Source organism: Hippopotamus amphibius, chromosome 2, assembly GCF_030028045.1.
Source record: "Hippopotamus amphibius kiboko isolate mHipAmp2 chromosome 2, mHipAmp2.hap2, whole genome shotgun sequence".
Lineage (NCBI taxonomy): Eukaryota > Metazoa > Chordata > Mammalia > Artiodactyla > Hippopotamidae > Hippopotamus > Hippopotamus amphibius.
The window spans coordinates 102,256,492-102,275,705 of NC_080187.1; the positions used below are offsets into that span (position 1 = coordinate 102,256,492).

Consider the following 19,214-nt stretch of genomic DNA (forward strand, 5'->3'; position numbering starts at 1 on the left):
GAACAGAATAGAGAGCCCAGAGATAAACCCATGCACATATGGGCACCTTATCTTTGACAGAGGAGGCAAGAATATACAATGGAAAAAAGACAGCCTCTTCAATAAGTGGTGCTGGGAAAACTGGACAGCTACATGTAAAAGAATGAAATTAGAACACTTCCTAACACCATTCACAAAAATAAACTCAAAATGAATTAAAGACCTAAATGTAAGACCAGACACTATAAAACTCTTAGAGGAAAACATAGGCAGAACACTCCATGACACAAATCAAAGCGAGATCCTTTTGGACCCACCTCCTAGAATAATGGAAATAAAATAAAAAATAAACAAATAGGACCTAATGAAACTTAAAAGCTTTTGCAGAGCAAAAGAAACCATAAACAAAACAAGAAGACAGTCCACAGAATGGGAGAAAATATTTGCCAATTAAGCAATGGACAAAGGATTAATCTCCAAAATATACAAGCAGCTCATGCAGCTTAATACCAAAAAAGCAAATAAACCAATCCACAAATGGGCAGAAGACCTAAATAGACATTTCTCCAGAAAAGACATGCAGATGGCTAACTATCACATGAAAAGATGCTCAACATCACTAATCATTAGGGAAATGCAAGCCAAAGTCACAATGAGGTATCACCTCACACCAGTCAGAATGGCCATCATCCAAAAATCTAGAAACAATAAATGCTGGAGAGGGTTCAAAGAAAAGGGAACCCTCCTGCACTGTTGGTGGGAATGTAAATTGGTACAGCCATTATGGAGAACAGTATGGAGGTTCCTTTAAAAACTAAAAATAGCAGTACCATATGACCCAGCAATCCCACTACTGGGTATATATCTTGAGAAAACCATAATCCAAAAAGAAACATGTACCACAATGTTCATTGCAGTACTATTTACAATAGCCAGGACACAGAAGCAACCTAAATGCCCATCAACAGATGAATGGATAAAGAAGATGTGGCACATATATACAATGGAATATTATCCAGCCATAAAAAAGAATGAAACTGAGTTATTTGTAGTGAGGTCGTTGGACATCGAGTCTGTCATACAGAGCGAAGTAAGCCAGAAAGAGAAAAACAAATACCGTATGCTAACTCATATGTATGGAATCTAAAAAAATGGTACTGATGAACCCAGTGACAGGGCAAGAATAAAGATGCAGATGTAGAGAATGGACTTGGGGACACAGGGGGTGGGGTGAGGGGGAAGCTGGGATGAATTGAGAGAGTAACATTGACATATATACATTACCAAATGTGAAATAGATAGCTAGTGGGAAGCTGCTGCATAGCACAGGGAGATCAACTTGATGATGGGTGATGACTTAGAGGGCTGAGATAGGGAGGGTGGGAAGGAGTTGTGGGAGGGAGGGGATATGGGGATATATGTATAAATACAGCCAATTCACTTTGTTGTACAACAGAAACTGGCACAACAGTGTAAAGCAATTATATTCCAATAAAAGGCTTAAAAAAAATAAAGTGGCCACAACGAAAATGATTCCGTGAACACTGACAAATATGCTTGAAAGAAATGAAAAAATAGAAAGCCTCAGCAAAGAAATAGAAGATATAAAGTGGAACCAAATGAAAATTTTAGGACTGAAAAATACAATAATAAAATAAAATAAAATAAAATAAAATAGTGGATGGGCTCAGTAGAAATGGAGAGGACAGAGGAAAGAATCAGTGAACTCTAAGAATAATAAAAAATTACCCACCGTGACAGAGAAATGATAGATTGGGGGCCAGGTGAGGACAGAGCCTCAGGGACCTGTGGCAGTATAACAAAAGATTTAACATCGGGTCAGCTGAGTCTCAGATGGAGAGGGAGAATAGGGTATAGAGCTAGAAAAAATACTAAAGGTATTAATGGCTGAAACTTGCATAAATTTTGCAAAAGTCATAAACCTACAGATTCAAGTTACCGAATTAATCCCAAAGATATTCATACCAAGTCACATCATACACAAACTTCGGAAAACTAAAGAAAAATCCTGAAAACATCCAGAGAATAACAACACTTTATCTGTAGGGGAAAAACAATAGAAATGATAGCAAATTTCTCATCAGAAATCATAAAAACCAGAAAGAGGTGACATATTTTTCAAGCATTGAAAGAAAGGAACTGTCATCCTAGAATCTTGTACTCAGTGAAAATATCCTTCAGGAATGAAGGGGAAATTGAGACCTTCTTAGAAAAAGGAAAACTAAGAGAATTTGTCACAAGTAGACCTCTCCTGAAAGTATAGTTAAAAGGAAGGTTTCTAAACAGAAAGGAAATAATAAAAGAAGACACTTTGGAGCATCAAGAAGGAAGAAAGAAAACTGTCATCAGAAATATGAGCAGATATAATCGACTTTTCTTCTTCTCTTGAGTTTTCTAAATTATATTTGACAGTTGAAGCAAAAATTATAACATTGATGTAAGGGAAAATGAAAGGTAACAAATAAGAAAACTTTTTTTTAAAACACATTGGCAGAAATTAACAAGACGTGATATTCAGTGTTGTCTAATACCCTTTTATAAGCACATGACTTATTAACTGTTTGGGAAGATGATTTGTTAGTATATAAAAATATAAAATACACTTATTCTTCAATTCCACATTTCTGCTTCTAGGAATTTACATTACTTATGAGATCACGTGTACACAAGACACATTCACATAGATGCCCACTGCACCAGTGAAATAGCAACAAAAGTAATGACTTTATATATTCACTAATGAGAACCCGGCAGAACACAATGGTAGCCCAATAACATGAAGTACTCTGCATAAGATAGACCTAAATGTATTCATAAGAAGAAGCCTCTGAAATATCTTTAAGCTAGAAAGATTTCATGCTTATTTTTGTTTAAAACATCCTAGATATTTAAGCATAACAGTATATGTAAAGATACACATACAACTAATTCCATACAAGAAGGGCAGAAGGATGTTCACAATTGCTTAGGAACACCAATTACAGAAATGAGCCATAGAATTTGGGTAGAAATAAAGGTGAACTGCAGATGTCACTATACCTAAGTCTATATTGTTTGAATTTTTCAGTAAACGTTATATATTACTTGTGAATTAAATACATCTATTTTAAGTGACAGAGGCTTTTAACCTGAAGTCACGATCCTTGACTCCTCTGTGATGTGGATTTGTGAGGGTTATCAGGGGACCCATGACAGGGTGCAAAGAAAGCAAGTTTACTTCTTTTCCTGCTAATTTTAAAATTAACTTTGTGAAAGGCATCATTTATTTTTAATTATAAGGTACTGTTTCACTTCAGACAGATTTTGGGTGCCGTAAGTTGCAAGAATATATCACTAGGTAGCATGGAATAATCATGCTGCAAAATTATAATGTATAGAAGATTTCCACTGATAGAATTGAAATACAACCTGTGTGCATGTGTGTGTGTGTTGTGTGTATCCTATTGTATCCTATATGATTATGGCTATTCAGCTGCTTATATCAAATCTTATTGGACTTGGAAAATGGTGCCATCCATTATGAATTGCCCACGTTTCTTCTACTATTTTGAGAAAAGTTATGCAATAATTCAGAATTGCATCCTTCGTCTTTCAGTATGAGTTCAGCCGAAACAGATGATGTCTCTCAGCTCCTAGTTTTTGTTTGCTGTATCCTGGCTCACATGATCAAAGACTAAATTCATTTTTTCTGTGAGTTGTTTTTGGAAATCTCACAGGGCTTTGAAATTTTCAAATGGCAAACGGTTTCTTTGTTAACAAAAGCTCTGCTAGGAAAAAAATATCTTCAATTTACAAAGGGCGCATCTGTGATGTTTCATGAGAGATCTGCTTTACTGCTTATTCAAAGAAAGAAGCAGAATGTCCTGGCAAACCTGGCCTATTGAACTTATCCATTTCTCTGCACTTCCTCCTCAAAGCCACTAAAACAAAGAAATAAACCGAATAAGGAATGAAATGACATTAACACACAGGAAGATGAAAGTAATGGGAAAGAAAACAGTGACAGATGAGTGAGGACAAGATATTTTAGGAAACTTGAAAATGAATGCACTTGTGAAAACTGACTTCACAGAGATAAGCAAAACCTAAGCCAGAGTGGGGGAACCCAAAAGGAAGAAAATAATATGCTCAAACTTTTAGAAATTTGAGGCAGGTAGGACTTCAGAAAATGGGGGCTCGGGGACTTCCTTGGTGGTCCAGTGGGTAAGACCCCACGCTCCCAATTCAGGGGGCCTGTGTTCGATCCCTGGTCAGGGAACTAGATCCTGCATGCGTGCTGCAACTAAGAAGCCCACATGCCGCGACTAAAGATCCTGCATGCCACAACTAAGACCTGATGTACCCTAAATAAATAAGTAAATAAGAAAATGGGGCTAGAAAGGAGATAGAGTTGATTTAAACTTCTCAAGAACAGCACTGAACTCTTTATTCTGATTTTCTTGCCCGTGTTCCTCAGACTAGGGTCTACCTTTTTGCCTTCCGAACTGGGCGGAAAGCAGGAGGACAGAAAACCTCCATGAGTTGTGCCAAGAGCTTCTGAAGTAGGGACTCCAGGCACAACTCGCATCTGTGGGGGAGCATTACACCAAGAAAATGAGGATTCTGTGAGGTCTGCACACTGTGTGGTGATACCCTTGTTTTCCCTAAAATGTCCGAGAGGAAAGATCTAAAAATTGGGGAACCACCAGTGAAAAACCTGGGCAATGACCATATGCTGAAGACCATTAACTGATGACCCATCTGCTGCTCATGGAACTCCATATAGTTTTTAGTAGACATCATTCTTCCATATAAAGACATTGGAGGACATCCTACAGGAGAAGCAATAATCAAAAAAGAAGCAGAGGCCAGAATACACATGCAGAGGAAATAAGGAGCAAAGAGAAGAAAATTAAAGAAGCAAAAAGGAAAGACATGACTCAAGAGAATATGCAGGGAGCAGAAGAGACCCTGCACTTAAAAAAAAAAAAAATCTCAGAGGAAAAGATGGCGGCGAAGTAGAGAGACGTGGAGTGCATCCCTCCCCACAGATCCATTGGGAATGCACGGAAGGACACAGTAATTCTCACAGAGAACCAGCCGAACACCAGCAGACGGCCTCGGACACCGGATGGGACTGCGGGGAGCCCGACATAGCCGGTAGGGAGGCATCTACGAGGGCTCAAAGAGGGTGAAGCGGCGGAGCTGTGGCAGACGGGAGGGAGTGAGAAACATTCGGAGGGTCCGCAGCGCAGCTCAGCGTTCCCGGACCAAGACATCGATCCGCGGCTGAACGGAGGGTCCAGGAGCGGGAGTGTGGGAGCAGGAGAGCTGGTTCAGTGTGGGAAACATTGTTGCCGGTAGGGTGACGGACCGAGAGGACAGGAGGGACGAGGCCCGCGGAGAGGAGTGCCCGTTCCTGAGAGCTGCCCGGCCATGATGGCGGCTGGAGGCTGCAGGCTCACTGGCGGCTGGGAGGAGCCACGTGCATAGCCTCTCTCTCTCTTTCCGCGCCTCTGCAACAGGCAGTGGAGAGACGCCCTGCGGGCCACCTAAGGCGCTCAGGGATAACAAGTACCCTCAGGCACTCGGGTGGGGCTAGATTAAAACCCCAACGCCAGCAGCAGGGAGGCTGCTGAGAGAAAAAAAAAAAAAAAAGAAAAGAAAAAAACCCCCAAGAGAGGCCCATCTCTAAGACTTTCTGTTTACGCCTGAGCCACCGGCGCCCTCTGCAACAGGCACCTCCAAGCCTGACTGAGACATCAGTGCGCCACTGCTCACTCCCTCCCAGGAGAAGGAGCCACTGTTGTACCCTCTCCCTCCCCACACACCGACGCTTACAGACGAACAATAAAGGAACCTCTGCTGGTCACAGAATAACGCAAAAAAACCCAAGGACAAGCAACCCCAAAAGTTTGGACAACCATGAGGAAACAAAGAAACACCATGCAGGCAAAGGAGCAAGAAAAAAACCCACAAGACCAAATAAATGAGAAGGAAATAGGAAAAATGCCTGAAAAGGAATTTAGAGTAATGATAGTAAAAATGATACAAAATCTCGATAACAAAATAGAGAAAGTACAAGAAACAGTTCATAAGAACTCAGAAAAACAAACAGCAATGGATAACAAAATAACTGAAATTAAAAATACTCTAGATGCTATAACCAGCAGAATGACTGAGGCAGAAGAACGAATAAGTGAGTTGGAAGATAGAATGGGGGAAATAAACGCCACAGAGCAGGAAAAAGAAAAAAGAATAAAAAGATTAGAAGACAGTCTCAGAGACCTCACTGATAACATTAAGCGTACCAACATTCGAATTATAGGCATCCCAGAAGAAGAAGAAAACAAGAAAGGGTCTGAGAAAATATTTGAAGCAGTATAGTGGAAAACTTCCCCAACATGGGAAAGGAAATAATGAACCAAGTCCAAGAAGCACAGAGAGTCCCATACAGAATAAACCCAAAGAGAAATACACCGAGACACATATTAATCAAACTAACGACAACTAAACACAAAGAAAAAATATTAAAAGCAGCAAGAGAAAAGCAACAAACAACATATAAGGGAAAACCCATCAGGATAACAGCTGACCTTTCCACAGAAACTCTGCAGGCCAGAAGGGAATGGCAGGATATCCTGAAAGTCCTGAAAGAGAGAAACCTACAGCCAAGAATACTCTACCCAGCAAGAATCTCATTCAGATTTGAGGGAGAAATCAAAAGCTTTCCAGACAAGCAAAAGTTAAGAGAATTCAGCACCACCAAACCAGCCTTACAACAAGTGCTAAAGGAACTTCTCTAAGTAGGAAACACAAGAAAAGGAAAACACCTACAAATACAAACTCAAAACAATTCAGAAAATGGTAATTGGAACACACATGTGAATAATCACTTTAAATGTAAATGGATTAAATGCTCCAACCAAAAGACACAGACTGGCTGAATGGATACAAAAACAAGACCCTTCTATATGCTGCCTACAAGAAACCCACTTCAGACCAAGGGATACATATAGACTGAAAGTAAAGGGATGGAAAAAGATATTCCATGCAAATGGAAGTCAAAAGAAAGCTGGAGTAGCAATACTCATATCAGACAAATTAGACTTGAAAGTAAAGACTATTAAAAGAGACAAGGAAGGACACTACATAATGATCAAGGGATCCATCCAAGAAGAACATATCACAATGGTAAATATCTATGCCCCCAATATAGGAGCACCTCAATACATAAGGCAAATGCTAACAGCTATAAAAGGGGACATCGACAGGAACACAATAATAGTGGGAGACTTGAACACCCCACTTACATCAATGGACAGATCATCCAAACAGAAAATAAATAAAGACACACAAGCTTTAAATGACACATTAGACCATCTCGACTTAATTGATATTTATAGGACATTCCATCCAAAAACGACAGAATACACGTTCTTCTCAAGTGCACACGGAACATTTTCCAGGATAGATCACATCTTGGGTCACAAATCAAACCTCAGCAAATTCAAGAAAATTGAAATCATATCAAGCATCTTCTCAGACCACAACGCCATGAGACTAGATATCAATTACAGGAAAAAAAGTGTAAAAAATACAAACACATGGAGGCTAAACAATTCACTCTTAAACAACCAAGGAATCACTACAGAAATCAAAGAGGAAATCAAAAAATATCTAGAAACAAATGACAACGAAAACACAACAACCCAAAACCTATGGGACGCAGCAAAAGCAGTTCTAAGGGGGAAGTTTATAGCAATACAGTCCTACCTTAAGAAACAAGAAAATGATCGAATAAACAACCTAACCTTACACCTAAAACAACTAGAGAAAGAAGAACAAAGAAACCCTAAAGTGAGCAGAAGAAAAGAAATCATAAAGATCACAGCAGAAATAAATGAAAAAGAAAGGAAAGAAACCATAAGAAAAATAAATAAAACTAAAAGCTGGTTCTTTGAGAAGATTAACAAAATTGATAAACCATTAGCCAGACTCATCAAGAAAAAAAGGGAGAAGATGCAAATCAACAGAATTAGAAATGAAAAAGGAGAAGTCACAACGGACACCTCAGAAATACAAAACATCATGAGAGACTACTACAAGCAACTATATGCCAATCAATTTGATAACCTGGAAGAAATGGATACATTCTTAGAAAAGTACAATCTTCCAAGACTGAACCAGGAAGAAATAGAAACCATGAACAGACCAATCACAAGTACGGAAATTGAGGCAGTGATTAAAAATCTCCCAACACACAAAAGCCCAGGACCAGATGGGTTCACAGGCGAATTCTATCAAACATTTCGAGAAGAGTTAACACCTATCCGTCTCAAACTCTTCCAAAATATTGCAGAAGGCGGAGCACTCCCAAACTCATTCTACGAGGCTACCATCACCCTGATACCAAAACCAGGCAAAGATGTCACAAAAAAAGAAAACTATAGACCAATATCACTGATGAATATAGATGCAAAAATCCTCAACAAAATACTAGCTAACAGACTGCAACAGCGCATTAAAAAAATCATACACCATGATCAAGTGGGGTTTATCCCTGGGATGCAAGGATTCTTCAATATACGCAAATCAATCAATGTGATACATCATATCAACAAATTGAAGGATAAAAACCATATGATCATTTCAATAGATGCAGAAAAAGCTTTTGACAAAGTTCAACATCCATTTATGATAAAAGCTCTCCAGAAAATGGGCATAGAAGGAAATTACCTCAACATAATAAAAGCCATATATGCAAAACCAAAAGCCAACATTGTTCTCAATGGAGAAAAACTGGAAGAATTCCCCCTAAAAACAGGAACAAGACAAGGGTGTCCACTCTCACCACTATTATTCAACATAGTTTTGCAAGTTTTAGCCACAGCAATCAGAGAAGAAAAAGAAATCAAAGGAATCCAAATTGGAAAAGAAGAAGTAAAATTGTCACTCTTTGCAGATGACATGATATTATATATAGAAAACCCTAAAGACTCTACCAGAAAACTGCTCGCACTCATTGATGAGTTTCGTAAAGTAGCAGGATACAAAATTAATGCACAGAAATCCCTTGCATTCCTATACACTAACAACGGAAGAGCAGAAAGAGAAATTAAGGAAACTCTCCCATTCACCCTTGCAACAAAAAGAATAAAATACCTAGGAATAAACCTGCCTAAGGAGGCAAAAGATCTGTATGCAGAAAACTTTAAGACATTGATGAAAGAAATCAAAGACGACACAAACAGATGGAGGGACATACCATGTTCCTGGATTGGAAGAATCAACATCGTGAAAATGTCTGTACTACCCAAAGCAATTTACAGATTCAATGCAATCCCCATCAAATTACCAATGGCATTTTTCACAGAACTAGAGCAAGAAATCTTACGAGTTGTATGGAAACGCAAAAGACCCCGAATAGCCAAAGCAATCTTGAGAAGGAAAAATGGAGTTGGTGGAATCAGGCTTCCTGACTTCAAACTATACTACAAGGCCATAGTGATCAAGACAGTATGGTACTGGCACAAAAATAGAAAGGAAGATCAATGGAATAGAATAGAGAACTCAGAAGTAAGCCCAAACACATATGGGCACCTTATCTTTGACAAAGGAGGCAAGAATATACAATGGAAAAAAGACAGCCTCTTCCATAAGTGGTGCTGGGAGAACTGGGCAGCAACATGCAAAAGAATGAAATTAGAACACTTCCTAACACCATACACAAAAGTAAACTCCAAATGGATTAAAGACCTACATGTAAGGCCAGACACTATCAAACTCCTAGAGGAAAACATAGGCAGAACACTATATGACATCCATCAAAGCGCCATCCTTTTTGACCCACCTCCTAGAATCATGGAAATAAAATCAAGAATAAATGAATGGGACCTCATGAAACTTAAAAGCTTTTGCACAGCAAAAGAAACCATAAACGAGACTAAAAGGCAACCCTCAGAGTGGGAAAAAATAATTGCCTATGAAACAACGGACAAAGGATTAACCTCCAAAATATACAAGCAGCTCATGCAGCTTAATACCAAAAAAGCAAATAACCCAATCCACAAATGGGCAGAAGACCTAAATAGACATTTCTCCAAAGAAGACATACAGATGGCCAACAAACACATGAAAAGATGCTCCACATCACTAATCATTAGAGAAATGCAAGTCAAAGCCACAATGAGGTATCACCTCACACCAGTCAGAATGGCCATCATCACAAAGTCTGGAAACAACAAATGTTGGAGAGGGTGTGGAGAAAAAGGAACTCTCCTGCACTGTTGGTGGGACTGTAAATTGGTACAGCCACTATGGAAAACAATTTGGAGGTTCCTTAAAAAACTACAAATAGAACTACCATATGATCCAGTAATCCCACTCCTGGGCATATACCCAAAGAAAACCATAATCCCAAAAGAAACTTGTACCATAATGTTTATTGCAGCACTCTTTACAATAGCCAGGACATGGAAGCAACCTAAATGCCCATCAACAAATGAATGGATACAGAAGATGTGGCATATATATACAATGGAATATTACTCAGCTATAAAAAGGGATGAGATGGAGCTATATGTAATGAGGTGGATAGAACTACAGTCTGTCACACAGAGTGAAGTAAGTCAGAAAGAGAAGGACAAATATTGTATGCTAACTCACATATACGGAATCTAAAAATGGTACTGTTGGACTCAGTGACCAGAACAAGGATGCAGATACAGAGAATGGACTGGAGAACTCGAGGTATGGGAGGGGGCGGGGGGTGAAGGGGAAACTGAGACGAAGCGAGAGAGTAGCACAGACATATATATACTACCAACTGTAAAATAGTCAGTGGGAAGTTGTTGTATAACAAAGGGAGTCCAACTCGAGGATGGAAGATGCCTTTGAGGACTGGGGCGGGGAGGGTGGGGGGGGTTGGGGGGGCGTCAAGGAAGGGAGGGAAGATGGGGATATGTGTATAAAAACGGATGATTGAACCTGGTGTACCCCCCCAAAAAATAAATAAATAAATAAATAAATAAATAAAAAAGAAAAAAAAAAAAATCTCTGGACAGAAATGAAATAAGAGACTTTTAGGAAAGGAGAAATGGAGTCACTCAGAGCCCAGTAAGAGCAAATAGTAAACCAAAGCCGAAAAAATCAGTAGAGTATTTGAAAGATGAAGGGAAGAAATCTGCTGAGTAGAGTCAAGACATTAAGATATAGAAAACAGGAAAGAAAGAATATGAAAATCAGAGTATGAATACAGAGGTTCAGTATCTGACTAGGAAAAAAGGTGAGAAAAAGAAAGAGATTTCCATGAAAAACAAGGAACTGCTCCATCGCCTGCTCTGTTTGATCACTGAGAGGGATTTGGTTCTGATAGGGAGTTTGTTGAGTTTGAAGCAATAGTAGGGAAGAGAAACTGAAGAGATTATTAAAATGAGACAATAGTTAACACCAGGGAAAACAAAATGCTATCCAAGTGCTGTAATTATAGCAAATGACTAAGCTTAGCCATGGACCATAATTACATATTCACAACATGTAAACACTGCATATTAATTAAACCATTAATGTTTACATGACTAAATTTTGAATTCTGCTGGAGAGTTCAGTGCACACAGAGTGTGGTATAAGGGAAGTAAATTCTTGTTTTCCTTTGTAGGAAATTAATGGACAACTTCACAAATTTTAAAAATCAAGCGTACTATGATAGCAATTTAGATATATGAATGTAAGTCACAGACAAATATCTAAAGAAGGCTGCCTCTGAGGAGCTAGAAATGAACTGGGGGTAGGGATGGGTAGGGCAAAAGTACAGCTGACTTTGATATGTTTTCTATAATGGTCTGAACTTCTAAATGATATCCACGAATTATCTTGATAATTTTTAAATAAATAAGTGCTTTTCAAGTGAGGGTGTTGGGGCAAGACACATGACTCCAGACTGTCAAGTTTGAGATTTGATTTTGTTCTACTTATAAAGTTAGCCTATCATGTATTGTAGGTATGTGTGCGGAACCTCTTGTGCAAGAACCCGAACAAACTTTTTAGCCAACCCAATATGTCATGAGTGCTGACTGCAGACACAGGGCTCCAGGGTCAGAGACAAAGGAGCCTCCGTGTCTTTGCCCAGGTTCCCCATCGTCCTCAGGTCTCATGGGAACAATACATCACACGGACGCAACACCCATGGGTCTGCCTCAGGGCTGTGGAACACTGAGTTTGGGGAATCCACTGCTTTCATAGCAAGCTGTAAGCAAGCCTTCTCTTTGTCTGGAGGACTGTTATCTCATCTCTCAAAATTAGCAGCTACACAAACAGCCCTGAGAAATGGCTCAGATGATCGTATTGTCAGGTCTCTATAGTTTTGGCAAACCCAGCAAGAGGTAAATCTGTGATTTACTAGCTGTGATTTGGGGCAGGTATCTTTACCTGTGAAAGGCTTGTTTTTCTTACATGCGTGATGGTGAAAATACTAATTACCTTAAGCTTGAAATAATCTATGTAAAACACTCAGGATAGTGCCAGGCATACAATTAGCATTCAAGTTTTTATTTTTATCTTTCCAAAGAGAAAACAAAACCCCAAAAACCTTAAGTTCTGGTCTTTTCCAGAATCCATAAATTACCAAATTTGTGGGCTCTTGCAAATTATCAATCTATCAAAGCCTCAGTTTTATCATTTGTAAAATGGGAATGGTAACATCCTCACCACCAAATAATGGAAACACATCATGGGCAGTTAAATATTATCTACTGCTTCTTTTACTGATATACTAACACATACCAGGACATCCAACCCTACTACTTACAGTGCAGAAGCAGTACTGCATTAACCATCAAATGCCAGGAAGAACCTTTACATCAAAATACCATGCACAGCGACTTGTCAAAGATCACAACACAATTTCAACTTTTACCTAAGCTAAATATAATCATCCTTTGAAATTCGGTTGTGAAAAGAAATAAGATTCCTTGTACAATCTGTATGTATTTTTTGAACTTTGACAGACATTAATTTTTTAATAGACAAGGCAAACTTATTTTAATAGATTCTTTTAAAGATGTTGTTTATTCAAAGGAAATCGATTTACAATGCCATAAAATATATGTTGTAAGAAGAATTTTGCATATGTGTGATTATGTATATCTTTCTGAAGCGGTCCATAGCTTATATCAGCTTCCTGAAGGGACCATCAACAATACTGACATTGCACTGTGGTGGGTTAATAAGCTTTACAATTGTCTCTATAATCAGACGACAACACAACTGCAATTAGAACACTAGTTCCAGTCTTCCTCCTAGTGCTCCAACAATCTAATCTCTTCTGAGAGCTATTTACTCTTTATAGACTCATTCACGATAAAATATCAAATCACTCAAGTAAATATGTAAAATCCATGGGCAAATCCCTTATATTTTCTAAAGTTTAATTACTTATTTTTTTGAAGAATCATTTATGTATATTTTACTTTAAATTTAATAACTAATAATGTACGAAATGCATCATTTCTCATTATAGAAATATATATTTTAAAAGTCATATTAATTAGATAAGTCATTTTCATGAAAAATGTTCTGATGCCTTTTTGAAAGGCAGTAGACTTAAAGGTTTAAGGGCATAGAATGGACAGCTAGACTCTCAGAGCTGCTAATTCAGCTCTATCAATTTCTGCTTTGTAATATCAGGTGAGTTAACCTCTTAATCTCCTCATCTCTAAATAAAGGTAACATAGCTTACCTGTCTTATAAATTCATATTAAGAAATAAATGAGCTGAGACATATAAAGTATTTAAAATAGTGCACACCACATAGTAAGCAAAAGGTATATTACCTAGTGTGATATATAGATGATATTTCAAAGCTGATAGTTAAGAGGCAATTGTTCTTACAACACTAAATTTAGAAATATTAAAAACTAATAAAATACTTATCATTTGCATAAGGAACCTGAAGTGGAGTCAGAAAGCCTTTTTTGAAATACTTCAATTAATGGTTGAGATAGCATATTCTGGGCAATGGTCGTTTGAAAAATGGGTAATACTTGATTTCAATGAGGTGAATTGTTTGTCATAGATTATAGTCATCTTTCTTTTAACATTACTACTTCACTAAGCCAAGACTTTTTAAGGGGAAAATTAAAAAATGCACATCCTGTTTGTGTGTCTTGTCTCAGAAAAGAGAACTCTGTGTCCTCTCTTACACAAGAAGATATTTCCAAAACAGTAGAATACAATTAATTGCCTCTTGATTTAGTTTTCTTTTCATGTGGTTAGGACAAATCTTTAATTTACATGTAGTGTTTTGATAAAGAAATTCAGGATCGCATTCACCAAGGTGACGTATTTTTTCATCCCTGTGCTGTTAAAGAAGCAATTGTACCTTAAACAAAAACAAAGTCAATAAATAGATTTTCTTCAAGACATGATTTATAACAGAACTTCTAAAAACTGTTTTTCTTTGCCAAATAATTCCTTCCAAGGGTCTTTTTTTTTTTTTTTTAAAGGATTATGTAATGTCTCTCTTTTTTAATGCCAGAAAAGCAGCCAGGATGTGAATTTGACATCACATGCATGATGAGACCTGGAAAAGATTTTGCGAATGCTATTTACTTCTATACAAAAGGTCACACAATTAATTCTCTAAGCCAACACTTGAAACTGGCTGGTCAGAGAGCCTTGGATGTTCGGAAGATAAATGGGTTTACGTTCAAAATGTATTTGTGGATACACTTCTAACAAACCCTTTCCCAAGACAGAGAACATTATGTCCAGATTTTACAGTTGCTTTTTGAAGAGAGAACTTTGCAAATGGACAAGATCACACTTATAGGATCACTCAATCTAGCGGAGTTGGGAGAAAATTGCTTTTGAAGAATAAACTCTGCGAATTCTTTTAGTGTGCTATGGACTCTGACTTGAATGAATTGTGAAATGATCCCCCGGGACTCTTGAAAATTCAGCAGCTTCACATCTGTTTGTTTATGTCTCTCAAATGATGTCACTGGGACCCCACCAAGAGTATTCACTGTGAAACATACAGCATTATAACTTTATGTCTATGGGCTACATAAAAATGCCACTTTGGAGAATGTGGTTGCATTTAGTAGAGCTGATGGCTATTTTTTGTTCAAACTTAAAACAGTTTCTTTTATAAGTGATTTAATTTAGTCATCTTTGTGTGCATCCTGTGTCATTTGGGGGAGGAGGAGATGGGGAAGGAAGTCTGGGGTTGGAGAATGTACTAGTAATCCTTCATCACTGATGTTGATTGAGTGTTGACTGTGTGTCAAGCACTCGACTGAGCATTTTACATGGGTTAACAACGTGTCTCCAGAATAGGTACTGTTAGTATCTTCCTTTTGGAGATGTAAAAACTGAAAGAGAGTGAAATGAAGTTTATGTGAAGGGCTCAGCCTCGGTGCCCACTACCATACTGCATTTCAGTGAGAAAACTTTAAATCAGAGGGACTGGCTAGAGTGTTCTCAGGAAAGAACTTCACTGGAATAAATTTGGGTTCGTTTGAATCTGGGCCTCTTCTGCTCATGTCTGGAAACTACAAATTCTTGATAATCCCTGAAGATATCTCAGTTATATACTCTTCGAAGGAAAAAAAACATTCAAGAGTAGTGGATTATCTGGAATGCTGACATGCTAATACTTTTTGGAAGGGGGAAATGTGGGTGGAATGCCAAGGTCCACCATCAGGTCATCTCAGTTTGTGTGAAGCCACATCAGAAATTTGTTTGGTGAGCATGGAATTGTGTCACACATATTCGAGAGGGCTATTTTGTGGCCCTGATGAGATCTGGTGATATGCTCTAACTCCATCACATGGAAGCCCTCTCTAATACTAAGAATTCTGCTGTCCTCCGGATTCAGAGTTTTTTCCTCTGGATGTTCACTCAGAAGTTCTCCATTGCAGGTACAAAGATGATGGAAGTTGTGAGACAAAATTGCTTCTCTGCACCCAGCCTTTTCACATTCATACTCCAAACCCTGATCTACTTGCTGCCTCAAGTATGCTGTCCCTGTGATTTTGGAGAAGTCTGTATTTTGGCCTTTGGTATTAATGTTATAAAACTCACACTCAAATATCTTTCTTAAGGATCTCAGGCATCTATAGCCCTCTGTAAGGGAAAACATAAATAGATAAATAAATAAATATGATTGCATGTTTATATATACAGCTTTTCTTTCCCCCCAAACCAGATTTATGTAAAAGCATACAGTTGTTTCGCAATAAATAACATATCCAAGCTGGAGCAAAGTTTATCTGAGTAGGTGTTAGTCACTACCAAAGCAACCTTGTTTCCAAATTGTACCCTGAACAATAGAACATTAATATGATATTATAAATTTCTTTTTAAAATGATTACTTTGAATCCTTTCAGATTGACATTAACACTCTCCTGTCCAATGGAGCTCAAGAATTTTCCAATGGATGTACAAACATGTATAATGCCACTAGAAAGTTGTAAGTAGGAAAAACTTCCTTTTTCTGAATACTTTACAAAAATAGAGTAGATGTATATTTAATGGATTATATAGATAATTTGTTTTGTCATTGGTTTTGTCTGACATTTACTAAATAGGCATGTTATCTTCCAGCTGGTATGGAAAGGAATGATGTCTATCAACACATGCACTCTATAGTGTGATAAAGAAATAAATTCAGGACTAGAAGTAAGAGTTTTTAAACTTGGAAAACAGCTATTCATTCTATACAAATCAAAGGTGAAAAACATTAAGATGATAAACATTAAGGACAAACTACCTTTTTTATTGAGTACCTGCTGTAGTCCAAGCATTTTGAATATATTATTTCTCATACTCACAACAAAGATGTTGTTCTCCCTATGTTTCCACATATGAAAACGGTCACTTTGAGGGATTTTGCCCCAGTGTATGGAGGTGGTAACAGCAAACCATCTGGCTTCAAAGGCTTTGTTTACTCTGGACCGTTTTTCTGCCCCCTTTATTCAGAGAGTAACACTGCTGGCTGTGTTATGTGTTATCTCAGGAGAAAAGACATTTCTCACACTTCAGCAGCGATTTATTCAAGCTTATAGGCATTTCTTTAAATTTCTTCTTTCAAAGTGGATCCGTGTGCGTCACGGATTAAATGTGAACACACGAAAACTTCAGGTCCTTCTGTTTCTCTGAACTTATCTATGCAATCAGCCCAAACTTAATTGGTTTTCAGTGCTTAATGCCATACAAAAAGTAAGCCTTACGCAATATTTTTCTTGTGATACTGTGTTATATTAAGAATAGGAAATGTCTATTTGACCTACTCCTTGAGAAAACTTTGCAGGTGGATCTTCAGACTTTCAGGCCTCAGAGGCCAGGTGTGTAGTGTGGCGAAGCAGCCACTAGATGGCGTGCCGACTTCGTGGGGGAATGTAGCCCACCCTCCACGTTTGGTTTCTCTTAAAGTAAGAAGTGGGAATACCTTTTTCTCTGATAATATCGCCTTCTTGCTAAATTTAAATACATTACTTTTATAAGTAGTTCTTAAATATTAATCATACCCATGGACAGATTACTAAATTAAATGAAAGCGAAAATCTGGTTTTAGTTGGGGTAGCTATTTAGCAATAAAAATGGGGGGTGGGGCGTGGGGAGCAATACAGGATTCCCAGCTGTGATTTCTAACAGGAAGGCATTTGGAGGACAGGTTTCTTGGTTGCAGAATTAGGTACACGGGAAAGCATCGAGAAAAAACAATCTTATGAAAAATAGTCAAAGTCAGACTGGTTTCCTAGTTGCTAAACCAAGGATGCTGGCTATTATGTAACAGAGAGGAACTGTTCAAGATGTAGAAGCAAGAAAATAAGTTGGTCAGTATCATGCTCTTAAAGATTCTCTCAGCCAGGTGAACCAAGGTTATTTAAGAAGGTTTCATAATATTCCAACAAAGAGAATAGGGACAAAGAGGAACAATGTGGAAGGTAGGAACAGTACAAGTTGATGCTGTAGAGGAGGGAAAATGTTATCTTTACCTTCTCAGGCTCTTCAGGCTCGGCCTGAAAATTAAACAGAAATAAAACAGATTAACAGGAGAAAAATACAAAATCATTTAATGTAAGTTTTATATGAGACGTGGGATCTGTCATAAGGAAATGAATAGTCAAGGAAATGGCAAAACCTAAATGCTTTTACACCAGGTTGGACAAAGAGAAGCAATTGTGGGAAAGTAACTAGACTGGGGGTGGGGGGAGCTAAAGGAAGATGAGAATTATTATTTTAACAAGGTCTGTTTGTACCGAATTCTCTTGGCCTTGATCCCCTACTGAAGAATATTTCTTTTTTCCTAGTACAGGGAGCACATCCGTCACATGGGAGTTTGTATCTACTGTTTTCAGGGAGAAAAGGGGAAATGAGGATGCTCTTCTTACATCTGCTGTTTTTCAGGTACCTTTAGCTCAAAATAATCCTTGTGCCAAAGTGGACTATTTTGGGGGTACATATTCCACCATTTTTCATTCACTTCAATACAAAGTGGACGCAAAGGCTCTGGGCGCTTATGAGTCAAGCTAAAGAGCTTGAATAGGTAGAACTGTTTTGGAAATACTGACAGAGAAAGAAAACATAGAATCAGAAGTAAATGTTGAAGGGAATATTGATAAATCCAATCTTAATAGATTTGAGGTTTGGGAAATTTAGGTATAAAGCCAAAGGGCGGAGTTAGAACTGAAGATGCACTATTAACAGAGATATAGTGGTGGTTCAACAATAAGATGAAATTTCTAAAGGAGAGAATGCAGGTGAAAACAAACACACAAAGAAGAATCAACCTTTAAGAAAGGCCTACATTTAGAGATTGTTGGAAGGAATTCCAGTTAAGGGGTTGTCATTGATAGCAAATTAAAATTGCAATCATGCAATGTCAAAAGAGAAGGGGCAGCCGAGGAGACCTGTTTAATGGCATCAAATGCCGTGAAATGTGAGGGTTTTTTTAAGCAGTTGAACAAAAGTCATTTTTATTGATGATAAAGACAAATGTGATTAGAATGATGAGGGTCAAAGCTGGATTCCAAAAGGTTTTAAAAAAGGGGGAACATGATGAGCAGGTGGTAGCAGTGAGTGAAATCCTTGATTTCATGAATGTTAGTTATTTTGGATGGGAGAGCACAGTGCCTAAGGATAGCTGGGTCATGGGACTTCCTTAGAATAGGGAAAGCATCCTGGGATATTTTGCAGATGCAAATGCTCATAATAAGATCTTTCTTTT

The 19,214-nt window shown here is 38.0% G+C and overlaps 1 protein-coding gene across 1 annotated transcript in view; it reads left to right on the forward strand.

The window, feature by feature from the left end:
- The window catches only part of GLRA3 (glycine receptor alpha 3), a 105,353-nt gene that overhangs the window by 19,812 nt on the left and 66,327 nt on the right, over positions 1-19,214 (forward strand). Inside the window, 2 exon segments of the mRNA XM_057720665.1 lie at positions 16,372-16,454; positions 17,559-17,563. Coding sequence (XP_057576648.1) covers positions 16,372-16,454; positions 17,559-17,563 — 88 coding nt within the window.